We start from the raw sequence: 23,633 nt of genomic DNA on the forward strand, positions 1-23,633 counted from the left end.
TATACGCTGTTTCTCTACTTGTCTTTCAGACAGGATGGTGACCCTTTCTCTCCTGACTGCCATAAATAGTTGCTATGAATGTTGAGTAAGATACTGGATATGAAAGCTTTGCAAACTGTGAAGTCCTGAATAGACTCAGGACTTATTAGGCAGTGCCTGGCATCTATTCAGACATCATACCCAGCTGCCAAGTAAGTAAGCAATATTCATTGAATGGCGTTTAATTAGGTTTCATTGAAAAGCTGAGACTGGGCAGGTATGTGCAGTTTGGGTAAAGGGAAGGAGGGACTGGAGAAACTCTAGGTACATGGGCATGAACATCGTGAATTGAAGGGGAAGAGAATGATTCCATCAACTGGAGTGGGCATGGTGCTGGGCGGGGGATGCGCTCTCACTCCCATCGGCCACCTCAAACCGTACTTCTTCAAAATCAAAATGGCATGATTATTACCTAATGGTAGCCTTCGAACAAGCTCCTAGCCCCCTTCCAACAAGATTGTCAAGTTCTTATATGAAAATTCTAGAGCCACCGGTTGGTGTTGGGGAACAGGAAAGGCAAGAGTTCGAAGATGTGGGGTTAGCTTAGGCAGGGGTCTGAGTATGAGGTGGGCCACAGCCAGACTAGTTACCAAGTTCTCTCTGCTTCTGTCTCTGCCTACCTCACCACCTCTCTCATCTCTTGTTCATTCTGACTCTTGACTTTGGGAAATAATGTGGAATTCTAAAGCTTTGTCCCTACTGCGTGTGTGTGTGTGTGTGTGTGTGTGTGTGTGTGTGTGTGTGTGTCCATGCACGTGTATTGGAATTAGGGACTATTCTCCTATTAAAAGGCAGAAGTTAAGAGTCTCCAGCATCCTAAATGTCCACCCAGGATGCCAGCCAAGTGCCCTGCCAGGCTTGGACGCTGAACTCCCCTCCCATGTTGGAGGTCCTGATGGCAACCTGAGAAATTAATTGAAGTTCTGTTGGGCAACTCTCCGCGAGGGCAACTCTCCAGCACCCTGTGGCTTCTGCATTTGTCTTGGAAGATGACCAAGCCAGGAGTGGAGTTTGACCAAAAGTAGGTGGAATTGACTTAGAAGAGCTAACTCGGGCCGTCGCTACCATCCAAAAAAGAAAAGAGAAGGTGGCTGGGAGGGAAATCGGGCGGCGTCAATGAGGGGATGCTATTTTGCCAGCAACAACTTGCAGCCGCAGCCTGGGAGGGGGCAAGGCTGCCTACGTGCAGCCACACACAATCCTCCGCCTGGGGCCAAGGCAAGAACCGAGCCTGCACTTGACCTCCATATCCATGCACGGTGAAGGTGAATCCTCTCAGTCCCCTTGTGCCCTGTCATGCAGAAGTAACCAGGCTGGGGGACTCTTCGTAATGGTCACACTGACCAGGCATCTTGCGACTGACCGCATGACCCTGTAGTCAGTGAACTGGGGAAAGTAGAGAGCCAGTGATCGCTATTCTGTTCGTGTTTGTGTGGTGGCACCCTTACAGGGGACACCAGTGACCATGAACTTTCTTTCCTGGAGTTGTGTTCTGTGGATCAAAGGCCACTTCTGCCTTCATTCTTGAAACTGGTGTTGGGCTTCGTAGACAAGCAGATAAAGGAGATTTTCTCATCGGAAAAGAAGGAACAACTGTGTAAGAAGTTAAGCTATAAAGTTGCTGCAGTGAACAGGTTACTTGAATAATTTGAGCTGAAAAATCACATCGGACTGAAAAAGATGTGCATATACATACAACCTAATTGGAGTTCAACACCTGGGTCTGCCTGCCTAGGAACTGCTTTCTGTTGGTAGGTCTTGTTGCTGATGCCATCGCTCCCCCACGGGCTCTGGAGTCCACAGGCATCTCTAGGGGAAGAGAGCAAAGCTGTCCCATGTGTCCTTCCCACCCTACAGCATGCAGCTCTTCTACTGTGTCTTGTGCTGCCACTAGGTTGATCACTGGGAACTGAGAGAGATCCTCCGGTCAAAGTGGTGCTTGACTCCTGAAACATGGAGTTCGGAGTTGTTGTATCACAGCTAATTCTACACCTAAAGATGGAGAAGGTGGCTTTTAGAGGGCATTGGGAACCTCCCTAATACCCTCCTTAGATGGGCCAAACCTCAGAAATACTAATCAGATGGAGCCCTGTCATGTCCTGGCGTCCCCTGGCCCAGGGCTAACTCAGCTGATGGTCCAGTATTGGTGCCTCATGGATCTTCAGTCTGCAGTGAGACCTGAGGAACCACTCATTTGAGCCTCTGATCCAGGGACATCCTCATTTTTTGTCTTGTTTTCTCAGTCTCTGGATCCATCCAATTTTACCTGCTCCTTAGCTGCGCTCCATCTTCCTTGCATGGGATAGGACCGCTCCCTCCTAGCCTTTCTTGCTTCGGTTTGTCAGAAGGCTTGATGAGACTCCAGCTACCAAGTTCTATAAAAGATATCTGAAGAATGATGGGATATTCAGGTTGGAGAAGAGGAGATCAGAAAGAACCACGGTCCCTCTGTTTAATTCACTGGCCCGAGTGTATACATCTGGAAGAATAGTCAGATTTTGGATAGCCCAAGAGGTGGAATTCAGATCCATGAATGAGAGCTGGAGGGGGACAGAGTCCAGGTCAGAATAAGGAAGTTAGTAGCTGCAGTAGTTAGGAGCTGAACCACCATTCAAGCAGCTGATACTGGAGGAAGCTTGTCCATTATCAACACAATCCCCATCATCATCTGCATCCTCATCACCATTTACTGAGCGCTCTGCCAAGCTCTTCACAGACATGGTCTCAGTTGGTATCTCTGCCATTTACTGCCACTTCCTTTTCTCTTGGAGGCTCATTCTCCCCATCTCTGAGCCCTCTGGCTTGTGGTCCTCAGTGGTTTACAGCTCAGAATGAAGAATCTTGACGAGGCTGTAGAGTCTGGAAAAGCGTGGTCCCGGTAGGGAGGTGCCCACCGGACCACAGGGCTTAGAAAACAAAGCACTTGCCTGATGCGAGCATGAATTCGCCCCTCTGTATCTGACAAGTAGGCGTTATTCTTGGTGGGTAAGCAGAAACACAACCTTCCTTTGTGAGCCTGTTCCCCACACCATGAGCACCCCCCTACCCCACCTTGCATGGAAAGCTTCATATAGAAATGAATCATTCCCAAGTTAATGTGAAATTTAAAGATTTTGCTTTCCTCTTCCAGGGCAATTTTTGATGTCAGGCTGATCTCTCTCCCAGTACAATGAAAATCTTTGTTCTCTTATCACTAAAGGAATGTTATGATTCTGAAAGCATGTAGGAGTATCTCAGGAGGTTTGGTTCGCCTCAAACCAGGCTACATGGACAGATAAAGATGGATAGAAGGTGGATTGGGAGTTATTGTTTAATGGGGACAGAGCTTTGGTTTGTGCTGTTGATAAAATCCTGGTGCTGGATAGTAATGGTGGTTGCCCGATATTGTGAGTGTACTTAATGCCATTGAATTGTGCATTTAAAAATGGTTACAGTGGGAAACGAAACAAGAAACAGTGGTTAGGCGTGTTTGGAGACATGCGTGGGGAGAAGTGAGGAGGGGGAGTAGCTAGCAAGGAAACAGTGAAAAGAATTGAAAGGGAATGCTTCCTCTTGTACGTTGCTGGAGGGGGTGCCCAGTGGCACAGTCCCAATGGGGAGCAATTGGCCGTGTTGACCAGAATCACAGATGCCCATGCTCTTTGAGTCTGTGATCTCACTACTATTCAAAGGGTGTGCCTGCTTTTGTACAAAATGATGGTGGGCGAGTGTCTTTACTGTAGTGGTGTCAGGACCAATATAAGACCGTCATTGGAAACACCTAGAGGGGCTGGCTAGACAAAGTATGGCAGAGCCACACCATGGAATACAATGCAGCTGTGAGAGAGGGAGAAAAGAGGGAAGAGAGAGAGAGAGAGAATAAGCTTCCTAGATACTAATGTAGAAAGGTCTCCAGGGGGACCCATCCACAGTAAAGATTTATTGTAAAGTAAACACATCAAAGACCAGAGTAGTGCAAATAGAATGCCACCTTCATGTAAGAAAAGGGAAAATTCTGAATATATACAGACTGTGTGTGTAGAAGAATACTGGAGGATACACAAATTAAACGAAGTGGTTGCTGAAGGGGCCTCAGGTGTGAGGAAGGGAGGGGAGTGGACAGACACAGGCTGTATTTTGTATATTGTTTTGATTTTTTTTAAGTTTATTTATTTTAGAGAGAGAACGGGAGCAAGCGGGGGAAGGGCAGAGAGAGGGCAGGGAGAGAGAATCCCAAGCAGGCTCCACACTGCTAGCACAGAGCCTGATGTGGGGCTCGAACTCATGAACCATGAGATCATGACTTGAGCTGAAATCAAGAGTTGGATGCCTAACCAGCAGAGCCACCCAGGTGCCCCTGTTTTGATTTTTTAATTATATGAATAAATTACTTAGTCTAATTTTCTAGGAAGGAAGGAAGGGAGGGAGGGAGGGAGGAAGAAAGGCTAGGAAGGCCCTTTACAAACTCCGAAACATTCTACAGATATAAGCGCTTAATAATGAGAAAGCAATTATGATCATAATACTCTAACAGCTACCATTTCTCAAGTGTTTACCAGACACTGCATGAAATACTTTGTATCTATGATCTTCTTTGATCCTGACCACACAATGGTTTTTATTTTTATAAATGGGAAAACTGGCAATTGGAGGAATTAGATTGTCCAAGGCCACACTTCCGGAAAGGCACAGGGCTGGGATTTGAACCCAGATCCGTCTGCTGTTACACGTGACTCTTGACTGTGCCGTACTCCCATAGGTGCCATTGCCCTGCGGTAGACTTTCTTATGGGGAGGGGGCTTCTTTATTTCCCAACCTGCCAGAGCAGCCCCTGGGACCGACATAGGCGTTTTCCAGGGAAAGCTGGAAACCTTAGTAGGCTAGGTGCCGTTCTTGGAAAAACGGGACACCTTGACAGCGCCCGTCTGCCCCCGGCCGTGTGGTCATCCTGTCTCCAGGAGGTATTTTTGGTCGCAGTTTTCCTACAGTATCCGGTTGAGTGCCGTGATGAGGCACAACACGTCTCTGCGGTTGCTCCTGGCCTTCCTGAAATATCCATCCAAGACCATGTTGGCTCCACCGCCTTGGATGGAGCCCAGAAGAAGGTTTTTATGGAACATGTCTTTAAAACCGGTTAATGATTTACGAATAGCTTGGCAACGAAGGCAACGTATGCCCAACAAAACCTTTTCCTGTGTTCAGGCAACCTCAGGGCCGCGTGGTTAAACCTGCAAGGAGTCCCAGAGGAGACCCAACAGTCAAACGAAAGTTTGATTGTAAAAATAATTAGATCACAGGATATTTAAAAATAAGGTCCAGAGGTGGAGCTCGAGCTCCATCCTGTTTGACTTCAGAGAAGGGCCCCCAAGTGGAAAGTAAGCTGAGAAGCAAAAGTACCAGTGTTTGGCAGATTGAAATTCTGGGTTTCATGTCTCAGGGCCCAGCTCTGCTGCTGGTGGGATTGCCTGGTGGAAGGAGGAGCTTTTCAGTCACAACAATCCTGCCTCGGATAAACCTCATTGGCTATGGTATGGCCACCATGCAAAGCTAGGAGGCGTTTTCTCAGAAGATTCCACTGGGGAAGTGCGCGGCCTGCGGGTTTCCTGTGTGTTTCCATAGGTGAATCGCACACCACCCTTTTCCTGGCACCGTGCAGGATGACCTGTCCCTCCCACAACGCTTGATCCATTTTCTAAGTTAAAGGTGCTTGGTGCCCAGAGAGTGAGGCAACTGACGTGCAAGTGTTTCCCTAAAGGGGTGAGTGATGGGGTGTCCTGTGGAAAGGGGATCGCCAGTTTGTTTCAGGATAAATGGCCTCATTGTATTCTGTTCGTTCGTTCTTTCTTTCTTTCTTTCTTTCTTTCTTTCTCTCTCTCTCTCTCTCTCTCTCTCTCTCTCTCTCTCTCTCTCTCTCTTTCTTTCCTTCCTTCCTTCCTTCCTTCCTTCCTTCCTTCCTTCCTTCCTTCCTTCCTTCCTTCCTTCCTTCCTTTTTTTCTTACCTCAGTTGATTTCCCACAGCCAGCCTAGCACATTTAGGTGTAACGCTGGGGTAGGAAGAAAGTAGTGTTTGTTTTGTGTTTAAAGTTTATTTATTTTGACAGAGAGAGAGAGAGAGAGAGAGAGAGAGAGAATGAGTGGGGGAAGGGCAGAGAGAGAGAGAGAGAGAGAGACAGAGAATCCCAGGCAGGCTTCACACTGTCAGTGTGTGGAGCCTGATTTGGGGCTCGAACCTACGAACTGTGAGATCATGACCCGAGCCAAAGTTGGATGCTTAACTAACTGAGCCACCCACGCACCCATCGTTTTTGTTTTTTGCCATGACCAGCAGCCAAGGTATCTTAGAAAATCACCTCCCCTCAGGCTATGTCATGGGGATCTGAGCAGGGGGTTATAGTTCAAGTCTCCCTGGCTAAATCCAGTTTCCTCTCAGGGTTTCTAGGCCTCTTCCTGGTAAAATTTGTTGATGGGGAGTTGGCTTTCGCCTTAGTGATGGATACATTGAACACAGTGATGCTTTCTACAGAAGTGTCAAGGGTGGCTATGTGGGGAGAAAGAACTCTGATGAATCAATAGGTCCCTGAAACTAGACTGTCTGGTCATCCCATAGGGGTTTGCATCAGAAACATAGGAAGTGCTGTCTCGTATGCTGCCCCAGCTATGGGCTGTCAGCAAGGCCTGGAGGTGTCCCCTGGTTAGTGACACATTTGGTAGTGGTTGTTCCCATTGGTCATGACATGGAAAGCTTCTCTTTCCTGTGGAAGCCTTCAGAGGCATCTCAGCAAGATGCTGCATGTGGAAATTCACAGGAAGAGTAGGAATAATGTATACAGAGTAGTTAGCATGATGCCTGGCACCAAGATGCTCAGAATATACATTTAAAAAAATAACAGAACATAACAGTACAATTAAGAATTTCTCTTTCCTCCTTATTTGAGTTTGGGCCACTGAAATTTGCTAGGCACACTCTCCCTTTGTGTCTTTGCTCATGCAGTTCTGTCTGCTGTCAATGGCTTCCCTCCTTCCCCCGCCATTACATGTATGTCACTTCTGCTTATTGTCACCTTAAATTCTATATTGTCTGACCATAGAACAGCAACGTGGTTTTCTTTTCATGAGAATTTATCCGGTGTATATTTCCCCAGTCCTTTACTTTAAACTTTTCTGGGTTCTTAAATTACAGATGTGTTTCTGGGACATACGCATTTTAAACAATTTAAATACAGTAATTCTTTTAACCGGTTAGTTGAATCTGTTTACATTTACTGTAATTTTAAATATGTTTGAATGCATTCCACCATTTTCTTTTTTTTTTTAAATTGAGATACAGTTGACATATAACATTATATTACTTTCCCATGTAGAACATAAGGATTTGATATATTTATATATTATGAAATGACCACCACAATAATGGTTAACATCCATCACCACACATAGTTACAGAATTTCTTTTTCTTGTGATGAGGACTTTTAAGATCTACTCTCTTAGCAACTTTCAAATGCACAATACAATATTATTGACTACAGTTGTCATGCTGTATATTATATTCCCATGACTTGTTTTATAATTGGAAGTTTGTATCTTTGTCTCACTCCACCCATTTCACCCACCCCCCCCCACCTCCAGCCTCTCACCATCACTAATCTGTTCTCTGATATTCTGTTTTTACAATTTCTTGTCATTTTAGATTCCACATATGAGTGAAATCATATGGTATTTGTCTTTCTCCGCCTGACTTATCTCACCTAGCAGAATACACTCTAGCTCCATCCATGTTGCGGCACATGGCAAGATTTCGTTCTTTTTTATGGTTGACCAGTATTCCATGGCATATGTATACCACATCTTCTTTGCCCATGAATCCTCCGATGGACACTTAGGTTGTTTCCATGTCTTGGCTATTGTAAATAATGCTGTAGTCAACATGGGGGTGCAGATATCTTTTTGAGTTAATGTTTTTGTTTTCTTTGGATACATACCCAGTAGTGAGATTGCTGGATCATATGGTGATTTTATTTTTCATTTTTTGAGGAACATCCACACTGTTTTCCAGAGTGGCTGCGCCAGTTTGCAGTCCCACCAACCGTGCACGGGGGTTCCCTTTTCTCCCATCCTTGCCAACACCTGCTATTTCTTGTCTTTTTGATCATAGCTACCATTTTCTTCTATTATTTCTGTTTACCCTACTTTATGCTACTCCTCCTCCTTCTTTCTGCCTTTCTTGTTTCCCTTTTTATCTTTTTTTGTTTTGGGAACTAGCTGTCCATTCCATTTTCATTCTTTCGGTGGTTATCCCTAAATTATCTCTAAACTTAACAGGTTTACTTGATGTCACAATCTCAAGTTAATTTATACCTCCACCCTCTTACAAACAACTTGGAGAATATCGATATGCTTAAGACTAATGCCCTAACATGTTATTGTGTTTAGTATTTGGGTTCCATTTTGTTTGGTACCACCCAGATGTCCTTAATATTATTGTTGTTGTTTTATAAATCAAGCTTGTTTAGTATTCCCCATCTGGCAATTGGTATATTTGCTCATCAATGCTTTTTTTTTTTTTTAATTTTTTTTAACGTTTATTTATTTTTGAGACAGAGAGAGACAGAGCATGAACGCGGGAGGGTCAGAGAGAGAGGGAGACACAGAATCGGAAACAGGCTCCAGGCTCTGAGCAGTCAGCACAGAGCCCGACGCAGGGCTCAAACTCACGGGCCGCGAGATCGTGACCTGAGCCGAAGTTGGACGCTTAACCGACTGAGCCACCCAGGCGCCCCATCAATGCTTTTTTATTACTTTCTTCTGGGTTTGCTTCCTCACCCCCCTGAAATTTATCCTTTAGAAATTCTTTCTGGGAGAGTCTATTGGTGACAGATTCTCTTAGTTTTCATTTATCTAAAAACATTTTATTTGAACCTCACAGTTAAAATGTCATTTGGCAAAAAATTCTAGATTGAAAGTATTTTCATTCAGTCTTTTGAGGACTGCTGTCTGTGGTCTCAGTTTTGCTGTCGAGACGTCTGCTAATTGTCTCCCCTCTGTAGGTAATTTCTCTTTTCCCTCTTGTTGCTTTGACTATTTTCCTCTTTGACTTTGGCGAACTACCGTTTCTCTACAAGGCATCTACAGGTGGGATTTTATTTATTATCCTGCTTAGAACTTGTGCTTCCTGAATTTGTGAATTCTTGTTTTTCATCAATTTTCAGCCATCATCTCTTTGAATATTATCAATTCCCTTCCCTGTGACCCTTTTCTGGAACTCTCATTAGATACACTACAGGACAGACATTCCTCTTCCATCTGCTGTGCCTGCTGGGTCCACGCTCTTCCTTCTATTTTCTTTTCATACACTGCATTCTGGGTTTATCTCTCAGATCTGTTTTTCTGTGACTGAATCTTCTTTTTTAATGTTTTTATTTATTTTTGAGAAAGAGACAGAGAGCAAGTGGGAGAGGAGCAGAGAGAGAGGAGGACAGAGGATCTGAAGTGGGCTCTGTGCTGACAGCAGTGAGGCTGATGTGGGGCTCGAACTCACGAACCGGGGGATCATGACCTGAGCTGAAGTTGGACGCTTAACTCACTGAGCCACCCAGGTGCCCCATTACTTGCCTAATTCTTAAAGTCCAACCAAGTCTAATCTATTTAATTTATGCTACTCACTGAATTTTTTTTTTTTTTTTTTCCAGAGAGAGAAAGAGAGCGAGAAAGCACATGGAAGGGGCAGAAAGAGAATCTCAAAAAGGATCCACACTGTAGCCTGGAACCTGATGTGGAGCTGGAACTCACAAACCGTGAGATCATCATCTGAGCCAAAGTCAGACACTTAACCAACTGAGCCACCCAGGCGCCCCGCTACTCACTGAATTTTAAAAGTTCAGTGACCATTAAAAAAAAAATTCCCATAAGCTCTTTTTGGTTCTTTTCCAAATCCACCTTTTTTGTTTTATTGTGGTTGTTCCATTTTTAGTTTTTTTTTTTTCATTTTGTTTCTTTATACTTTTAATAATTTAAAGTCTTTACTTTTATGGTCTCCATCATGTTATTCACTTACCTAAAGTTCTGCAGTCTTATCTGATCTTGGCTTCCTTCTATCTATTGACATTATTAGCTCATGATGTGATTGCTTTTTCATGGGTTTTGAAATTTTTGGATGGTGAGTTCATTCTCAATGTGGCTTTATCTTTGGGAATCCTTCCCAGTCAGTTGAGGATGTGTATTTTTTTCCCCAGCAATTAATACACTTTCATGTGCATATTAGGTGCCCAACAAACATTCATCTTTGCTGATGATATGGACAAGCTACAAAAAGATAACTAAATCTCTTTACCCCTTTATTGGAAGGGGACATATTTCTTTTCCATGTGTTCCCTCCAAGCTTGTCTGCTTGTGAGTGTGTGAGATTTTCACTGTTGTTGAGACATATATTCTTGGGCCCAGAGAATGTTAGCTAGCCTTGGGATAAGAGAAATGAGCAAAAATTCTGGAAAGGGACATGGAACAATTCTTTAGTCACAGGAGGAGAGGCACCGTTGAGCAGCAAACAAAGATGGGTAAACAGGGCACCATCATTCCTGGCTTGAGACAGGGGTGCAAAGACATGGTAACATGGTGATAGATCAGAATCTCATTTGTATGCTTCAGAGTGTGGAGCCTCTGAGAAAGTGGGAGTAGGCTTACGTAACCACTTTCTTGCTTTTATTAATAATAGCAAAGGACAGGGGCTCCTGGGGCGCTCAGTCTGTTGAGAGTCCGGCTCTTGATCTTGGCTCAGGTCACGATCCCAGGGTCGTGGGCTCGAGCCCCACATCTAGTTCCATGCTGAGTGTGGAGTCTGCTTAGGATTCTCTTTTTCTCCCTCTGCCTCTCCCCTTCTTGCTCATGCTTGCTCTTTCTCTCTCTCAAAAAAAAAAAAAAAAAAAAAAAAAAAGCAAATGACAGTAAAGGGTCAAGATACACCCTGTGCCAGGTACTGTGCTAAGAAGAGCTTTATCTGCGTTCTTTCATTTGATCCTTATAAGAACTCATGGAGGAGGCACTCCCGCCCACCCCCAACTATACAGATGACGTCACTGAAATTTGAGAAGCTGAGAAACTTTACCCAGACCCCATAGCCAGGGAGAGGAACAGAGCTGAAATTTGAACCCAGCTCTGTCAACTCCAGAGCAGGCACATGTAGCCACTGCAGGGCTGGACTAGCATTCCCACTGGGCTATGATATAAAATACTTTAATACATGTGGTAGGCCCTCCAGGGACTCTTCATGTGGTGGTGGGAGAGCTGCTATGCACAGGAAGACCCAAGTTATTGAAACTGTCGACAGCATACAGTGCATGGTATACGGTGGGTGCTTAATAAATATTTATCCAGTAAATAAATAATGCTTTTTCCTTTGAAGAGTTGGGGAGCTGAGCCCTGGAGAACTGGGCTAGGACAATTAGATTGAGACTGTTCCCTCTCTGGCTTCACCTTTGGCTTTAAAGTACTGCGTAGTCAGCCAGAGAAACCAGTGTCCTGATCACTTTTCCTGACAAGGAGGCTGGGCCGGGTGGGATTCTTTAGAAACGTGTCACACTACAAGTCGATAATGGTGATGGGGAGTCACAGCCTGGCTATTTGGAGCTTCTCTTGGCTGGGTGGCAGTTTCTAGATATTCATCCTGCTGAGTCTTACTGTCAGTCCTCATCTTGGTGAGGGCAACAGCATACATAATGAAGGGATTCCTTCCTTGGCTCACCCCCTACACACGCAGCCCAGACCCACCCCAGCAAACCAGGAGACTTTATAGAGCTGCAGGGTCTCCCTGGACCTATGCCCTGCAGGCAGACCCAGCATCTCAAGTATCTCTTCTCCTGGACAGTGAGACAGCCCTGCCCAGAGTGAGGGAGGTTGGGGGGTTGGAGGGGACAGCAAGGTTCACCTGCTGAGATTTGCTACCAGGATCCTGCATATCATTCCTTTCTAGGGGAAATGACTTGTTTCTTACCGCTGAAGCTCTGGAGCTTTGGAAACCCCCTGTATTACAGCCACAACTGGCTGTGCTTTGCCAGGGAAGTGGAGCCCCCGGAAGAGCAACCGGCCCCAGGCAACTGTGTGTCTTGATGTCTTCTTTGTGTCTTGGGTCTCCTTTCTCTGTCTTTCTAGTTCTCTCTGACTTTGTCTCTGTCTCTCTCCCTGTTTTCATGTCCTTTCTTCCCTCTCCTTCTCATCTCCAAGTTCCTCTCCCAGGCCTCACACTTTTGTCCCTGTGAACTTCTGCACAGCTCTGCCCCCCTAACGCCTTCTTTCTGTCCCCAGGGACCCCTGTTCCTGCTCTCTGTCTTCACCCCTACTGGCCCCCCTGTGGCCTTGAAAGGTCCTGGCTTGCCTGCAACCCCAGGGCTCATCCCACAGAGGCTCTTCAGTGCTCTCATCTTGGCCTCAGGCTGTGTTTGGCCTCCAGCAAGAGGCCCAGGAGCTAGGCTGCCAGACACACCTGCCGAGTTTAAAGCCTCCCACTGGGAAGCACTTGCTGAGCTAACTAGGATGCCCGGCCCCTGCACCGTGTGCGAAGGCCCAGATGCCATGGGGGTGAACTTCTTGGTGCCAGTCACCAGCCTAGGGGACTTCTGAAGTCCTCTGTGCTGACCCACAGCAGGGGCTCACTGGGCCAGTGGGCTCTCCACGGGATAAAGGGCCTCATGCAGCTCAGAGACCCAGATTAGCATTTTAAAGAAAGGTTGGCAAGAAGGAATTTCTGAGACTTGCTGGGAGCAGAAGGGGTGATGGTGAGGAAAGTTTACCACCCCCCAGACCCCAACAGGCTGACCAGATGGCATTGGAGAGGGGCAGAGAAGGCATCAGGTAAGGAAGGGGGAGACTTGGATTCGAACTTCAACTCAGCCACTGGTGAGCAAAGAGTTTGGGCAGGTTACTTAATACCTCCAAGCCTCCTGTCCTCCCTTCTCAAAAGAAAAAGACAAAAAGAGCTCTGAAGTCCTCCCAGCTCTACCATGATGATGGCCCAGGGGAGAGGTGAGGGGCTGGATGACCACCAAGGCTGCTGTTGTCCCCTGACCTGTAGAAAAGCCTCAACAAATACTAGCTCTTTGTGTGACTTCAGACGAGGTACTTAAACTCTCTGAGCCTCAGTTTCCACATCTACATGGTGAGGGTAATTCTTGCTTTGTACGATCCTGTAAGAAATACATCCAGCAGGAATGTACAGCGTGTCTCAAAGGCTGAGCGGTGTGGCCCCAGGCGGTGCAAAGGAGGATTTTAGCTCATACTCGATCCTGGCACTCAACGAGAAAGTCATACCCTGATCAATTCTTTCTTAAACCTAGTTGCCACGGAGACAGTTGGCATGTCTCTACCACCTCAGTAACACTCATCCGTTTCTGTATTTAGCAAAGGGAGTCCAGGCCTCGGGGTGAGGGCCTTCAGTTGACAGCCCTAACCTCTGATTTGATAACATCGTTTTTATTCATTATGTCTATTTTTGTACTTTCCTCTTATTCATTATTTGTATCCATATATTTTTATCTCATTTGTGGTTTTCATGATCATTTATTTACCTTCTATTTATGGCAATGCTAGTGTTCCACAAAGCTAGGGTTACAAAATTTCCTTTTGCAATAAATTTGAATAAATAATAGGAGTCAAATGGAGACAAATGTTAAATACTAGTAAAGGTAGCATGGTGATATAGTGAAATTGTGAAGATGACCTAAGAATAGGAGAAATGCTTGTATTAAATGTGGGGATGTGCCACGTGGCAATCATGGGGGTAATCGTGACTGTTACTGCCTTAGAAGGAGGGGGCATGGGCTGCCTACATGCCATTTCTCTGCTTGTCATCTCAGCTCCCAGGTAGTGCAGGTGACGCCAGTCTCCCTGGAAGACCCACGGATGAAAGAGCAGAGCGAACCCTCTGGGCGGTGCAGTGTGAGAATAAATTCCTTCAGTCTCCAGATTGGTTCTGACTTAAATGGTCTCCCCCATTGAATTGAACAGGAAGCCATTTAAATGGCCACCAGATTGTGAACCATTGAACTTCTACAATAATGACAGAGGGGCTGGACTTCCCATCTGAGCCATTGTACTTTAAACAGAATATGTGCTGCCTTCTGAAATAAAAGCCACTTATGCATCCCAGCCAATCTGTCTCAGTAGAGTGCCACCAAGACAGATCTTGATAGAAGAGCCAAGAGCAAGTCAAATAAAAAGCTTTAAGTCCATGACTATCCATCACCCAGGGAGTTCCCAGGACTGTTAGGGCAGCTTGTGGGTTACTTTGTTCAACGCATAGCTTTCAATTTTGTTATAGGGAGGGAAGAGCGAAATGAGATTGATAGATAACCAAAAGGATGTTTTTGTAAGCCTCCGATTCAGTGTAGCACCTTGCAGGAAATTCATTTAGCACAGTGTCCAGATGCTCCTGGAGGCTTTCTGAAAGCAAAGACACAGCCACGTACCTGGCAGCATCTGCCTCTAACAGTCTGCTCCGTTCCAGCTACACAGTGCAAGGTGTTTTTCCAGGAGTATCTAAAGTATCTAAAGTTTGTGCTCATATAAGCCCATGTCAGAGGTCCCCAGAAAGAAGGAGCTGGTAAAGCACCCACGGGATGTTTGCAAACAGCAGTGGCTTCAGCACCTGGAAAAACCAGAGGTCACTCCTCTCTGGGTTTGGATTTGCTGGGATGGCCAGGCAATTGGCACTGCTCTCCTGGATTAGAACGGCCATGCAGAGTCCACTGGAAAAACTTCCCTAGGTGGCGGACTCGAGGACTCAGGTTCTGGCCAATGGTGAGGATCTACCTCTCCTTCTTATACTCAGGCTACATTTCTAGAATAGTGTTTCCTAAGTTCTGGAAATCTGTGTTCTTCTGCTGAAACATGGCAAGCCCCTTCCATAAATACCTAAAATAATTTGTCTCATATTTATTTATTTTGGAGAGAGAGACAGACAGACAGACAGTATGGAGGGGGGACAGAGAGAGGGGGAGACACAGACTCTGAAGTAGCTCCAGGCCCAGCTGTCAGCACAGAGCTCGACGCGGGGCTCAACCCACAAACCGCAAGATCATGACCTGAGCCGAAGTCAGATGCTTAACCACTTAACCCACTGAGCAACCCAGGCACCACCCATAAAGACTTCTAATAAACTTTCCTCTTTCACTCAGTGGCTAGTTTATTGGTCTGTTGCCTTTATGTCTCATTCTTCTTCAACTCCCAGGGTATTGCTAGGTTGGGTTTTTGTCTAGTCTTGTTTGATTTTTGCAAAAATATTGCAGAAGCAGGATTTGTTGATTTCATACAGGTAGCTTTACCTCTTATAAAAATATCACCGTTTACAATTTTTGAAGCCATGAAATCATTCTCTCATCTTTGGGGAAGTAGAAAGCTTGACAACTGTGGGATAGATACTAAAGCTGAAGAAGGGACGTGACCTCCAGGGAGGCCAGGTGTCAGTGTGAAAGGAAGGGATGGACCCTGCTCTGGATAATGTTGTGCCCAAAGTGGACACCAAAGGAGCAGTCGGAATTAGAAGTCAATGAAACCCACAGGTATGCGACTTTCGACTCATCTTTCCTTATTCCCAAGAGGGCTTCTGAGTGGGATGGATGGTCTCAGCATTGTCCTTGCGTGCCGATGTGACACAAGCTTCCAGGCAGAGGCAGGAGGGAAGCCCTCAGCTCATCTGCACAGTCCCTTTTATGGTGCAGTCATTAGAGCGCCTTTTAGCATGAGAGATGAGTTCCGTGCTAGACTGCCCAGATCTTGAACCACTGTTTCTACAAAGACAAAATCAGGGACCTTCTCAGAAAAGGATTAGAAAGTCTCTTGGTTTGGTTTGGGGCACCTGCCTGGCTGGCTCAGTCTATAGAGTATGTGACTCCTGATCTCAGGGTCGTGAGGTTAAGCCCCATGGTGGGTGTGCAGTCTACTTAACACAAAAACCAAAATCGTCTCTTGGTCTGGAAGTAGGAACGAGTTGGGTAGTATCGAGGAGTATCTCTTCACTTTTGGCTCCTTCTTTCCCCACCAGGAAAATGGGTGGACTAGTTTTTGCCCTGCCTACTTCCCAGAAGCAAGGCCTGTAGTCCTGGCCTTCTGGTCTGGTGACCACTGATCACAGAATGAAAGGGAAATGGGAATTTGCAGAATTGTTATTCGGAAACTCGGGAAGAATGCAGGTGGGAGTTGAATTCAAACCACGCCTCGGCCCCTGAGTTAGGTCTACTGGGACCCAGCCAAGGATGCAGTTTAGGGGAATGAAGACTATATTCTTGCAAGTTTGTATCTTGGCTGGCCCTGGGGACAATGACAGAGGAAGATATGACACTGTTCTTCACATTCTTCACTCAGCATTGGCTGATATGAGGCCAGCAGTGCAGTGCGAGGCTGGGAGGTGTCCCACAGTCGGGTTGGCCCACACATGCACTCTCCCTGGAAGACAGGTACTGGATCTAGGATGTACAGATATTAATGGCAATCTTCTTCAGGACGTCTTTTTGGCTACTATGGATCATTTACACATAAGTTCTAGGACTTATTTAAAAAGATGTTACATTTCAGAATATGCCATCTACTGAAATATTAATTATTTTAAAAAGCATGTTTTTTTGGTGATATTTCATGACATGGAGAAAAATACTCACAATTTAATTTTAAGGGAAAATAGGATAAAAACTAGATGTTCAATCTAACCCTTAGTTTTTCAAAAATACACCCCTGTTAAGGACATAATGTGAAAGAAATATATGAAAATATCAATCATGGTGGGGTGCCTGGGTGGCTCAGTAGGTTAAGGGTCGACTTCAGCTCAGGTCATGATCTCACAGTTTGTGATTTTGAGCCCTGTGTTGTCAGGCTCTGTGCTGACAGCTCAGAGCCTGGAGCCTGCTTCAAGTTCTGTGTCTTCTGTTCTCTCTGCCCCTCCCCCGCTCACACTCGGTCTGTCTCTGTCAAAAATAAATAAACATTAAAATGTAAAAAAAAAAATCAATCATGGTTATTGGTAGGTTGTGATATTCTATTCTTTTGTGAAACACTTATTTTCCAAATTCTTTTAGTCTGAATTATTCTCATAAGCAGAAATAAACATAAAATAAATATTTATTATAAATAAATCCCTCCAAGCTTGCTCTCTGAGTCCCTCTCTCCATCCTGGGGACCAATGCTTCCTTCTGGATCTCAGAGGCTTTTGGGCATGGTTTCAGGGGTGGACTCTTCCTTGTTCATTATAAGTCACAAAGAGAGACGTTGCTCCAAAGGTAAGGTGCTCTTGTCATGCCCAGTAACTTGACAGATCTAAGACTCAGTTTCTTACCTGTAAAATGGGAGAATGGCTACTGTCCTTTCTTATGGCACAAAGAGATTATAAAGAATGAAGGAAACAAGGAAGGGGAGAGTACTTTAACCATTTAGAACAAACCACAATGGTAATTTAAGAAGTGGTAAGTTGCCAAGGGTAGTTACAGCTTAGAAGATCTGACATCAAAGCATGGTAACAATATCAACCCTGTTAACTGCCTTTATCACAGTACTTTTATATGTTGGTAGGGCTGGCAATGGGTAATTAATATTATTGCGGCTGCAGGATTTTGCAGTAGGACTTTCTTCTTTGGAATTTTCACACCAAATTTCTGACTATTTTAATAGGTCCCCTTTGCATTCACCAAATAATGTCAAGTACCAGAAATGGTCACCAGAGGGCGCTAGATCACTTACGGTGTCCCCCTGGCTTCCGCATAACAAAATCACCATGATTTATTACGTGGAGTATTGGAACTGGGTCTAGGCAGGAAAAAGATGAAATCTATGCATTAACTATGATGTTGAGCCAACATTTCAGTAAATAAGCTTCTTTTTTCTTCCTTGGCTATTACTTTAGTTGCTCTGCTTTTTTCATTTGTATGTTAATATACTTTTACTTATTTCTTTTAAATCAGTTGAGATAGTTCAGATTAGAATACTTTACAAACTTGAAACCCTGGTTTGCTTTGAAAGCCGAGATAGGCACATGTTCACATGGTAAAGAGGCTGCCCTTCCCCCGAGAAGCTTATAAATGTATTTAGAAATAAATAAATGGCCTGTATTGTTTTTAGGAGAGGGGGGTTGAAGTTTCTATTTGTGGTTAGCCTTTGAGTTCTTGTGCAGTGGCCCTCAGTTCCCAGCCTGCAGACACACACCTACAAGAGGGGACATGCACTGGGGCTGTTTGGAAGTGCTTCTCTATACTTTGCCCTGGAGTCCATCTGGGGACTGGCTGTGGGGCCCTCCAGGTCGTAGTGTAATTGCTGCAGCAGAGAGCGGGAGCGCTTTGCCTCAGTTCTCATCCCAACTGAGGGGACTTGTGGGGTGCGGAACAGCAAAGCAGGGGGCAGGGAGATAGTCCTATCTGGACCCCTCTCCCCCATGGCCTGGTGCATGCACACACACATTAAGTACTGGGTTGGGGTCAGAACATCTGGTCAGAGTTTGGCTGTCTATTTTTTGGGTCACAGCCAAGATCTGTATAATGTTTTCTTTTTCACCTTACGAATAACCGATGTTATTTGTGGGTAAGTGGGTAGAGCAGTTCCTGTTTATATTCCAATTTTATGAACGAGGAAGCAGGCACCTAAGTTTCCTTTGAAGTTTGAGGTTCCATTCCATCTGTGTATAACTTTTTCCTCAATTAGTGGGGCCAGGGGCAGGTTTTCCGAACCTGGTGCTGAAGTTGGTGGATGATAAGGAGGTAGCAGGAGAGGTGGGCAGGTAAGCCTGGTGGATGGTGGCACTCTTGCATTCGCTGCCTACCGGTCGGGCCACCCTGGGAGGTGGTGTGAAACTGGGGTTGTAGGATTGGTAGGGATATACCACAGCGAGGGACCCTGAGGAATCCCAACTCAGCCTGGGTTTTGTATGACACAGAAGTTGCTAAAAGCTTCAACCAGCACAGGCAGAGGTGTGCAGAGAGCAGGAGATAGGGCCTCCCAGCACCCTGTGGAAGGACGATGGGGTGGTGGAGGTGACAGTGGAGGAGATACACTGGTGGGGATCCTGAAGTTGGGGTGACTGAAGTCACGGCAACCGGTGGCTTCTTGCTAGTATCCCCAGACTGGTGTTGTAGGGGAACTCAGGCTGTGGGGGCTGTTCAGGAAGGCCTGGAGGGGATTCACTGGTTTGCGGAAGCTCAGTTGTAGGAGGGAGGAAATCCATTCTGGGGGTTCCACACCCCCTTGGGCAAACAATCCTATCCTTCTCTGCTCTTTTTATGCTATGGGTGTTTTATTTTCAAAATTTAAATCTTGTACTTGCTTTAAGGAAAGTCCTTAGCGTTCCTGGCATATGCTGAGGCCCAAAGGTAGCAAAGTACAGCTGTTTAGAAGGCTAACAAATCAAAGGAATCTCAAGGTCACGGTTTACCTTCTTGCACATCTTCACGGCACTTCTGGGCCTGACCCCTAACCCAGTGCTGGGAAGAACCCAGGGCCTTTGCATGGACTAAGGCAGCACAGATGTATTGTGTGGCTGCTGAGCACGAAGGAGGAGGTTTAACACTGTTTTTTGAGTACCAAATATTCAAGAGCTCTTACTCATTCTGTTTCCCCCTTTGATGCTGGCCTTGACCCTTTTCTAATGAGTGTGTGTCTTGAGCCCAGTGAACATATTCTGAATGTGTCTGGAGAAGCTGCAAACGTTCCCTTCAGCCTCTCTGTCCAGCTGGGCCTCCCTTCCCAGGTCCTCCCCAGCATCCTCCAAGGGCGGGTGGGGTGGGGGGGGGGTGGTGCTCTGGCTCAGGCAGAAGCAGCACTTGCCTGCCTACACAGTTAAGGTTGCTAACTTGGCCCTCACCACAGGAAGGGCTGAAAGGAACCTGATAATTCCAATTAGGCTTAAACTAATGAGCCGGAAACTTTGGGGAAACCACTGAAGGGAGAATGTGACCATCTTCCTTCTAATTAGCACTGGAAAACCTTGTGGTCCAACTGGTAGCCAAGAGCTTTGAAGGGCAGTGTACAGAGGGAGCAAAATTTCCCAGAGCTTTGCAAGAGGTATTCCCCTGTGGTGTAGGGATAGAGGCTGCTGAGGGGGGAAGACCCTAACTGGGGAAAAGCAGGCTTGGATGGCGCCTAGAGTGCCCCTTCTCCCAGTGGCTCTCCTCCCACGATGAAGCTTGGGGCTAGATAAGAGGGGGAAGGAACACTTCGGGGAACTCTACTGTCTATTGAAGCCTGCACCATCCCTGAGGCCAGGTCCCCACCCTGCTCATCTCTCCTCTCAGGCAGCCTCTGTCGCTTAAAAACAGGCAGAAAAACCACCTGCTGCTGTCAGGGGCCACAGACCACCCTCCAGCCTCCAGCCGTGCGTGGGGCACTGGGGCACCTAGGAAGAGGGGAGGGAAGAAGGAACTAGAGGCCCGAGGTGGGGGGGTCGAACTAGGGTGTCCTGGAGAAGGGTCCTCCTCACTCCCGAGGCCCGAGGATTTGGAGGTGTCCGGCTGTGTGTCGACAGCTGGTCACTCCTTCGCTCCCCACCGGGGGCTCCTTTGGTAAAAACAGCCTGCCATGGGTGCCCCGCCATCCTCCTCGGGGCCCCGCGGGTCGCTCGGGTGGGGGCGCAGCACCTTGGAGAGAGGCGCCCGATCCCGCGCCCTGACTTGGGGCGCTCTCCCTTGCTCTCGGGGGGTCAGGGGCGCGCGCCCGGCGGCCGCCGAGGGATCAGCCTGCCCCCTGCCCGGCCTCGAGCCGAGGCGAGCCGGCGCTGCGAGCCTCCTCCCCTCCCGCCTCGGGCGGCCTGAGCCCGCGCCCGCTCCAGTTGCTGCAGCTGCTGCTGCTGGCGGCTGCGGGGAGCGCGGGGAGCGCGCCGAAGAGGCTCGGGCGGCGAGGACGGGGACGAGGAGGAGCCGGAGGAGGCGAGGAGGAAGAGCGAGGGGAGGCCGAGGAGGCTCAGCGGCGTGGCAACGCGGCTCGGGGATCCCTGGGGGCATGGGCTAGCGGCCGCGGCGGCCTGGCAGCGGGACGCAGTGGACCTTCCGTGGCCCGGCGCGTGCAGGGGCGGCGAGCCGGAGCCGAGCGCAGCCGGGGACCGCGGGCTGGCGCGGAGGTGTCCCGGCGGAGGGGGCTGATTACCCGTTATTAACTAGTTGCCACCTAATAAGCCAGGAGCGGCGGGTGAGCGGCGCGGGCTGCGCGCGGGGAGGGTCCCGGGCCGGAGCGCAGCGCACTCGCGTGGCGCACGGCGGGCCGGCGCGCAGAGCCGGGGCGGGCCCGGGGGGCGCGCAGACCCCGGGCGCGGGCGGCCCGCGGCGCCCCCTCGCTCTCCGCGCTCGGGCCGGCGCAGCCCCGGGCGAGCGGGGCGCGGGCCGGGGCGGGGATCTGCCCGCGCGCTCCATCCCCTCCCCCCGGCGGGCGGCCGGGGGAGGGCGGGGCGGCGGCCCCGCCTATATATCTCGGCGCACCCCGCCAGGTCGCGCACAGCGCCCCGAGCCCAGGCGCCTCCCCGCCCCCTCCCCGCGCTCCGCGGCGGCGGCGGCAGCAGTAGCAGCAATATGGCTGTTGATGGGTGTTCGGGGTGGCGCTGGCGGCGGGAGGAGCTCCCCCGAGCCCCTGCGCCGGCTGCCCGTTGCTAGCTATGGCAAATGGTGGCGGCGGCGGCGGCGGCAGCAGCGGCGGCGGCGGCGGCGGCGGAGGCAGCAGTCTTAGAATGAGTAGCAATATCCACGCGAACCATCTCAGCCTAGACGCGTCCTCCTCCTCCTCCTCTTCCTCCTCCTCCTCTTCTTCCTCCTCCTCCTCTTCCTCCTCGTCCTCGGTCCACGAGCCCAAGATGGATGCGCTCATCATCCCGGTGACCATGGAGGTGCCGTGCGACAGCCGGGGCCAGCGCATGTGGTGGGCTTTCCTGGCCTCCTCCATGGTGACTTTCTTCGGGGGCCTCTTCATCATCTTGCTCTGGCGGACGCTCAAGTACCTGTGGACCGTTTGCTGCCACTGCGGGGGCAAGACGAAGGTAACGCGTGCCCCGGGCGCCCGCCCCCTGCGCCAGCCCACCTCCTCGCTCCTCACCGCGCCTTGCCGCCCTCCATCCCTGCCTGTCTTCCCCGCGCCGCCTGCCCTTCCCTCCGCTCTCCCCGAGCCCCGCTCGGCGCGGCGGGCGGTGCGCCCGGGCAGAGGAGTTGCCCCCAGCCGGTGCGCCCCGGGACGCGGACGCCCGGTCCCGCGTCCCCTTGTTTACGGTGGGGTCGCCGGCGGCCGCGGTTGGGGCCGGGCGGGGGACGCGCGCCTCTCGGTTGCCGGGTGCGGGGTGGGGAGAGCCGAGCCCGCGGGCCCCGAGGCCCCGGGGGGCCGCCGGGTGCGTGTGCCGGGTGCGGCGGCCGCGTTGCTGGTGGTGGGCGAGGGGGAGCACGGCAGCCCGCACTCGAGAAACCTGTTGGGGACAGGAGTTCGCGGTGTCAGAAGGAAGGGGGAAAGCCTTTGGACAGGGGAGAAAATCTTTTGGACTAGGGAATCCCAGGGGAGGAACCTGGCCAGAGGAAGTGGGGGATCTCGGAGACAGAGAGGGAAAGTTGGGGAGATGCATCCCAGTTTCGGAGGCAGCCCGCGGAGGCTGCCACTTTAGGAATGTGGCAAGGGCGCACATCTGATGTCACCTTCCTCTCCATCCCTTGGATATTCTTCTGGAATATACCCCCACCCCAAGTTCTTCAGCCTGTGTATTCTCGACCCCCAAGCCACCCCCTTTAGGTGCCCGGAAATGCCGCCAGCAGCGGGGAGCAGGAGCAGGAGGTCCGCCCGAGAGCCTCCGAGGCCGCGGTTTCGCGCGGAGCCTCCTCCCCAGCGCTTTTGAGGTGGCTGGATGTCGGCTTAAGCTATTCCTGGCGCATAGACGCCCACCAGCACCGAAGCTCACTACACCTTAAGTATGGTTGCTAGGCTGACTGCCTGGTCTGTCGCCGTGTCCCTAGAGATGTCCTCTGCCCTCCTCCTCCCCCTCTCCCCCCCATCCTCCCAATGGCTGAAGGTGAGGGGCTGGGGCAGTTTTTCACAGAAAACTGAATAAGAGAGGGAGAGAGAGAGAGAGAGAGAGAGAGAGAGAGAGAGAGAGAGAGAGAGAACTGGAAAAAAGAGGGACCGAGCTGCTTTGTGTTTGAGTAAGTCCCACCCTAGGGGACTTCACAGCGCTAACATTTTCGGAGGGAGGGGAGATCAAGGGGAATTGGCGAACATTGCAAAGTGGAGGCAGATCTTGGTCGGGATATTTCACACCTCTTTTCTAGCAAAGTGAATCCCAGGACCCCTCAAACTTCCATAGGACTCGGCAACTTGTCGCAGTCTCCTTAGTTGCTATGGGAAGTAGGGAAGCCGGGGGCTCTGGGTGAAATACCGAGGACGAACCCAGGCTCCCTCTCCTGATCATTAATTATACACGGCGCTGGGTGCTGGAGATCAGCTGAGTTTTGTGGCAGGCACATTTGTGTTTTGGAAAATACTGGTGTGTTGGGCATAAGGGAGAAAAATAAAAGCCATCTCTGTCTTTTCTCCTCCCACTTCTCGGGAGGCTTCCAGATGTTGGCCAGCCAGCTTTCTTTGGAGTTACCTCCTCTGCCATGGGGGTTCTCCTTCCTTGTCCAGGTGAGAAATCTCC

At 48.9% G+C, this 23,633-nt stretch overlaps 1 protein-coding gene across 5 annotated transcripts in view; it reads left to right on the plus strand.

Annotated features, from left to right (window-relative positions):
• The first annotated feature begins 21,455 nt into the window (after positions 1-21,455).
• The window catches only part of KCNMA1 (potassium calcium-activated channel subfamily M alpha 1), a 734,126-nt gene continuing 731,948 nt past the window's right edge, over positions 21,456-23,633 (plus strand). For 2 of the 5 annotated variants that reach the window (XM_030334398.1, XM_030334399.1), the window contains exon 1: positions 21,458-21,998. In XM_030334398.1, the coding sequence (XP_030190258.1) occupies positions 21,621-21,998 (378 nt within the window). In that variant the 5' untranslated portion in view covers positions 21,458-21,620. Of the gene's footprint in view, positions 21,999-23,633 lie in introns of all 5 variants that reach the window. The other 3 variants (XM_030334400.1, XM_030334401.1, XM_030334397.1) reach the window with 3 other exon arrangements.

This window comes from Lynx canadensis, chromosome D2 (genome assembly GCF_007474595.2).
Source record: "Lynx canadensis isolate LIC74 chromosome D2, mLynCan4.pri.v2, whole genome shotgun sequence".
Taxonomy (NCBI): Eukaryota; Metazoa; Chordata; class Mammalia; order Carnivora; family Felidae; genus Lynx; species Lynx canadensis.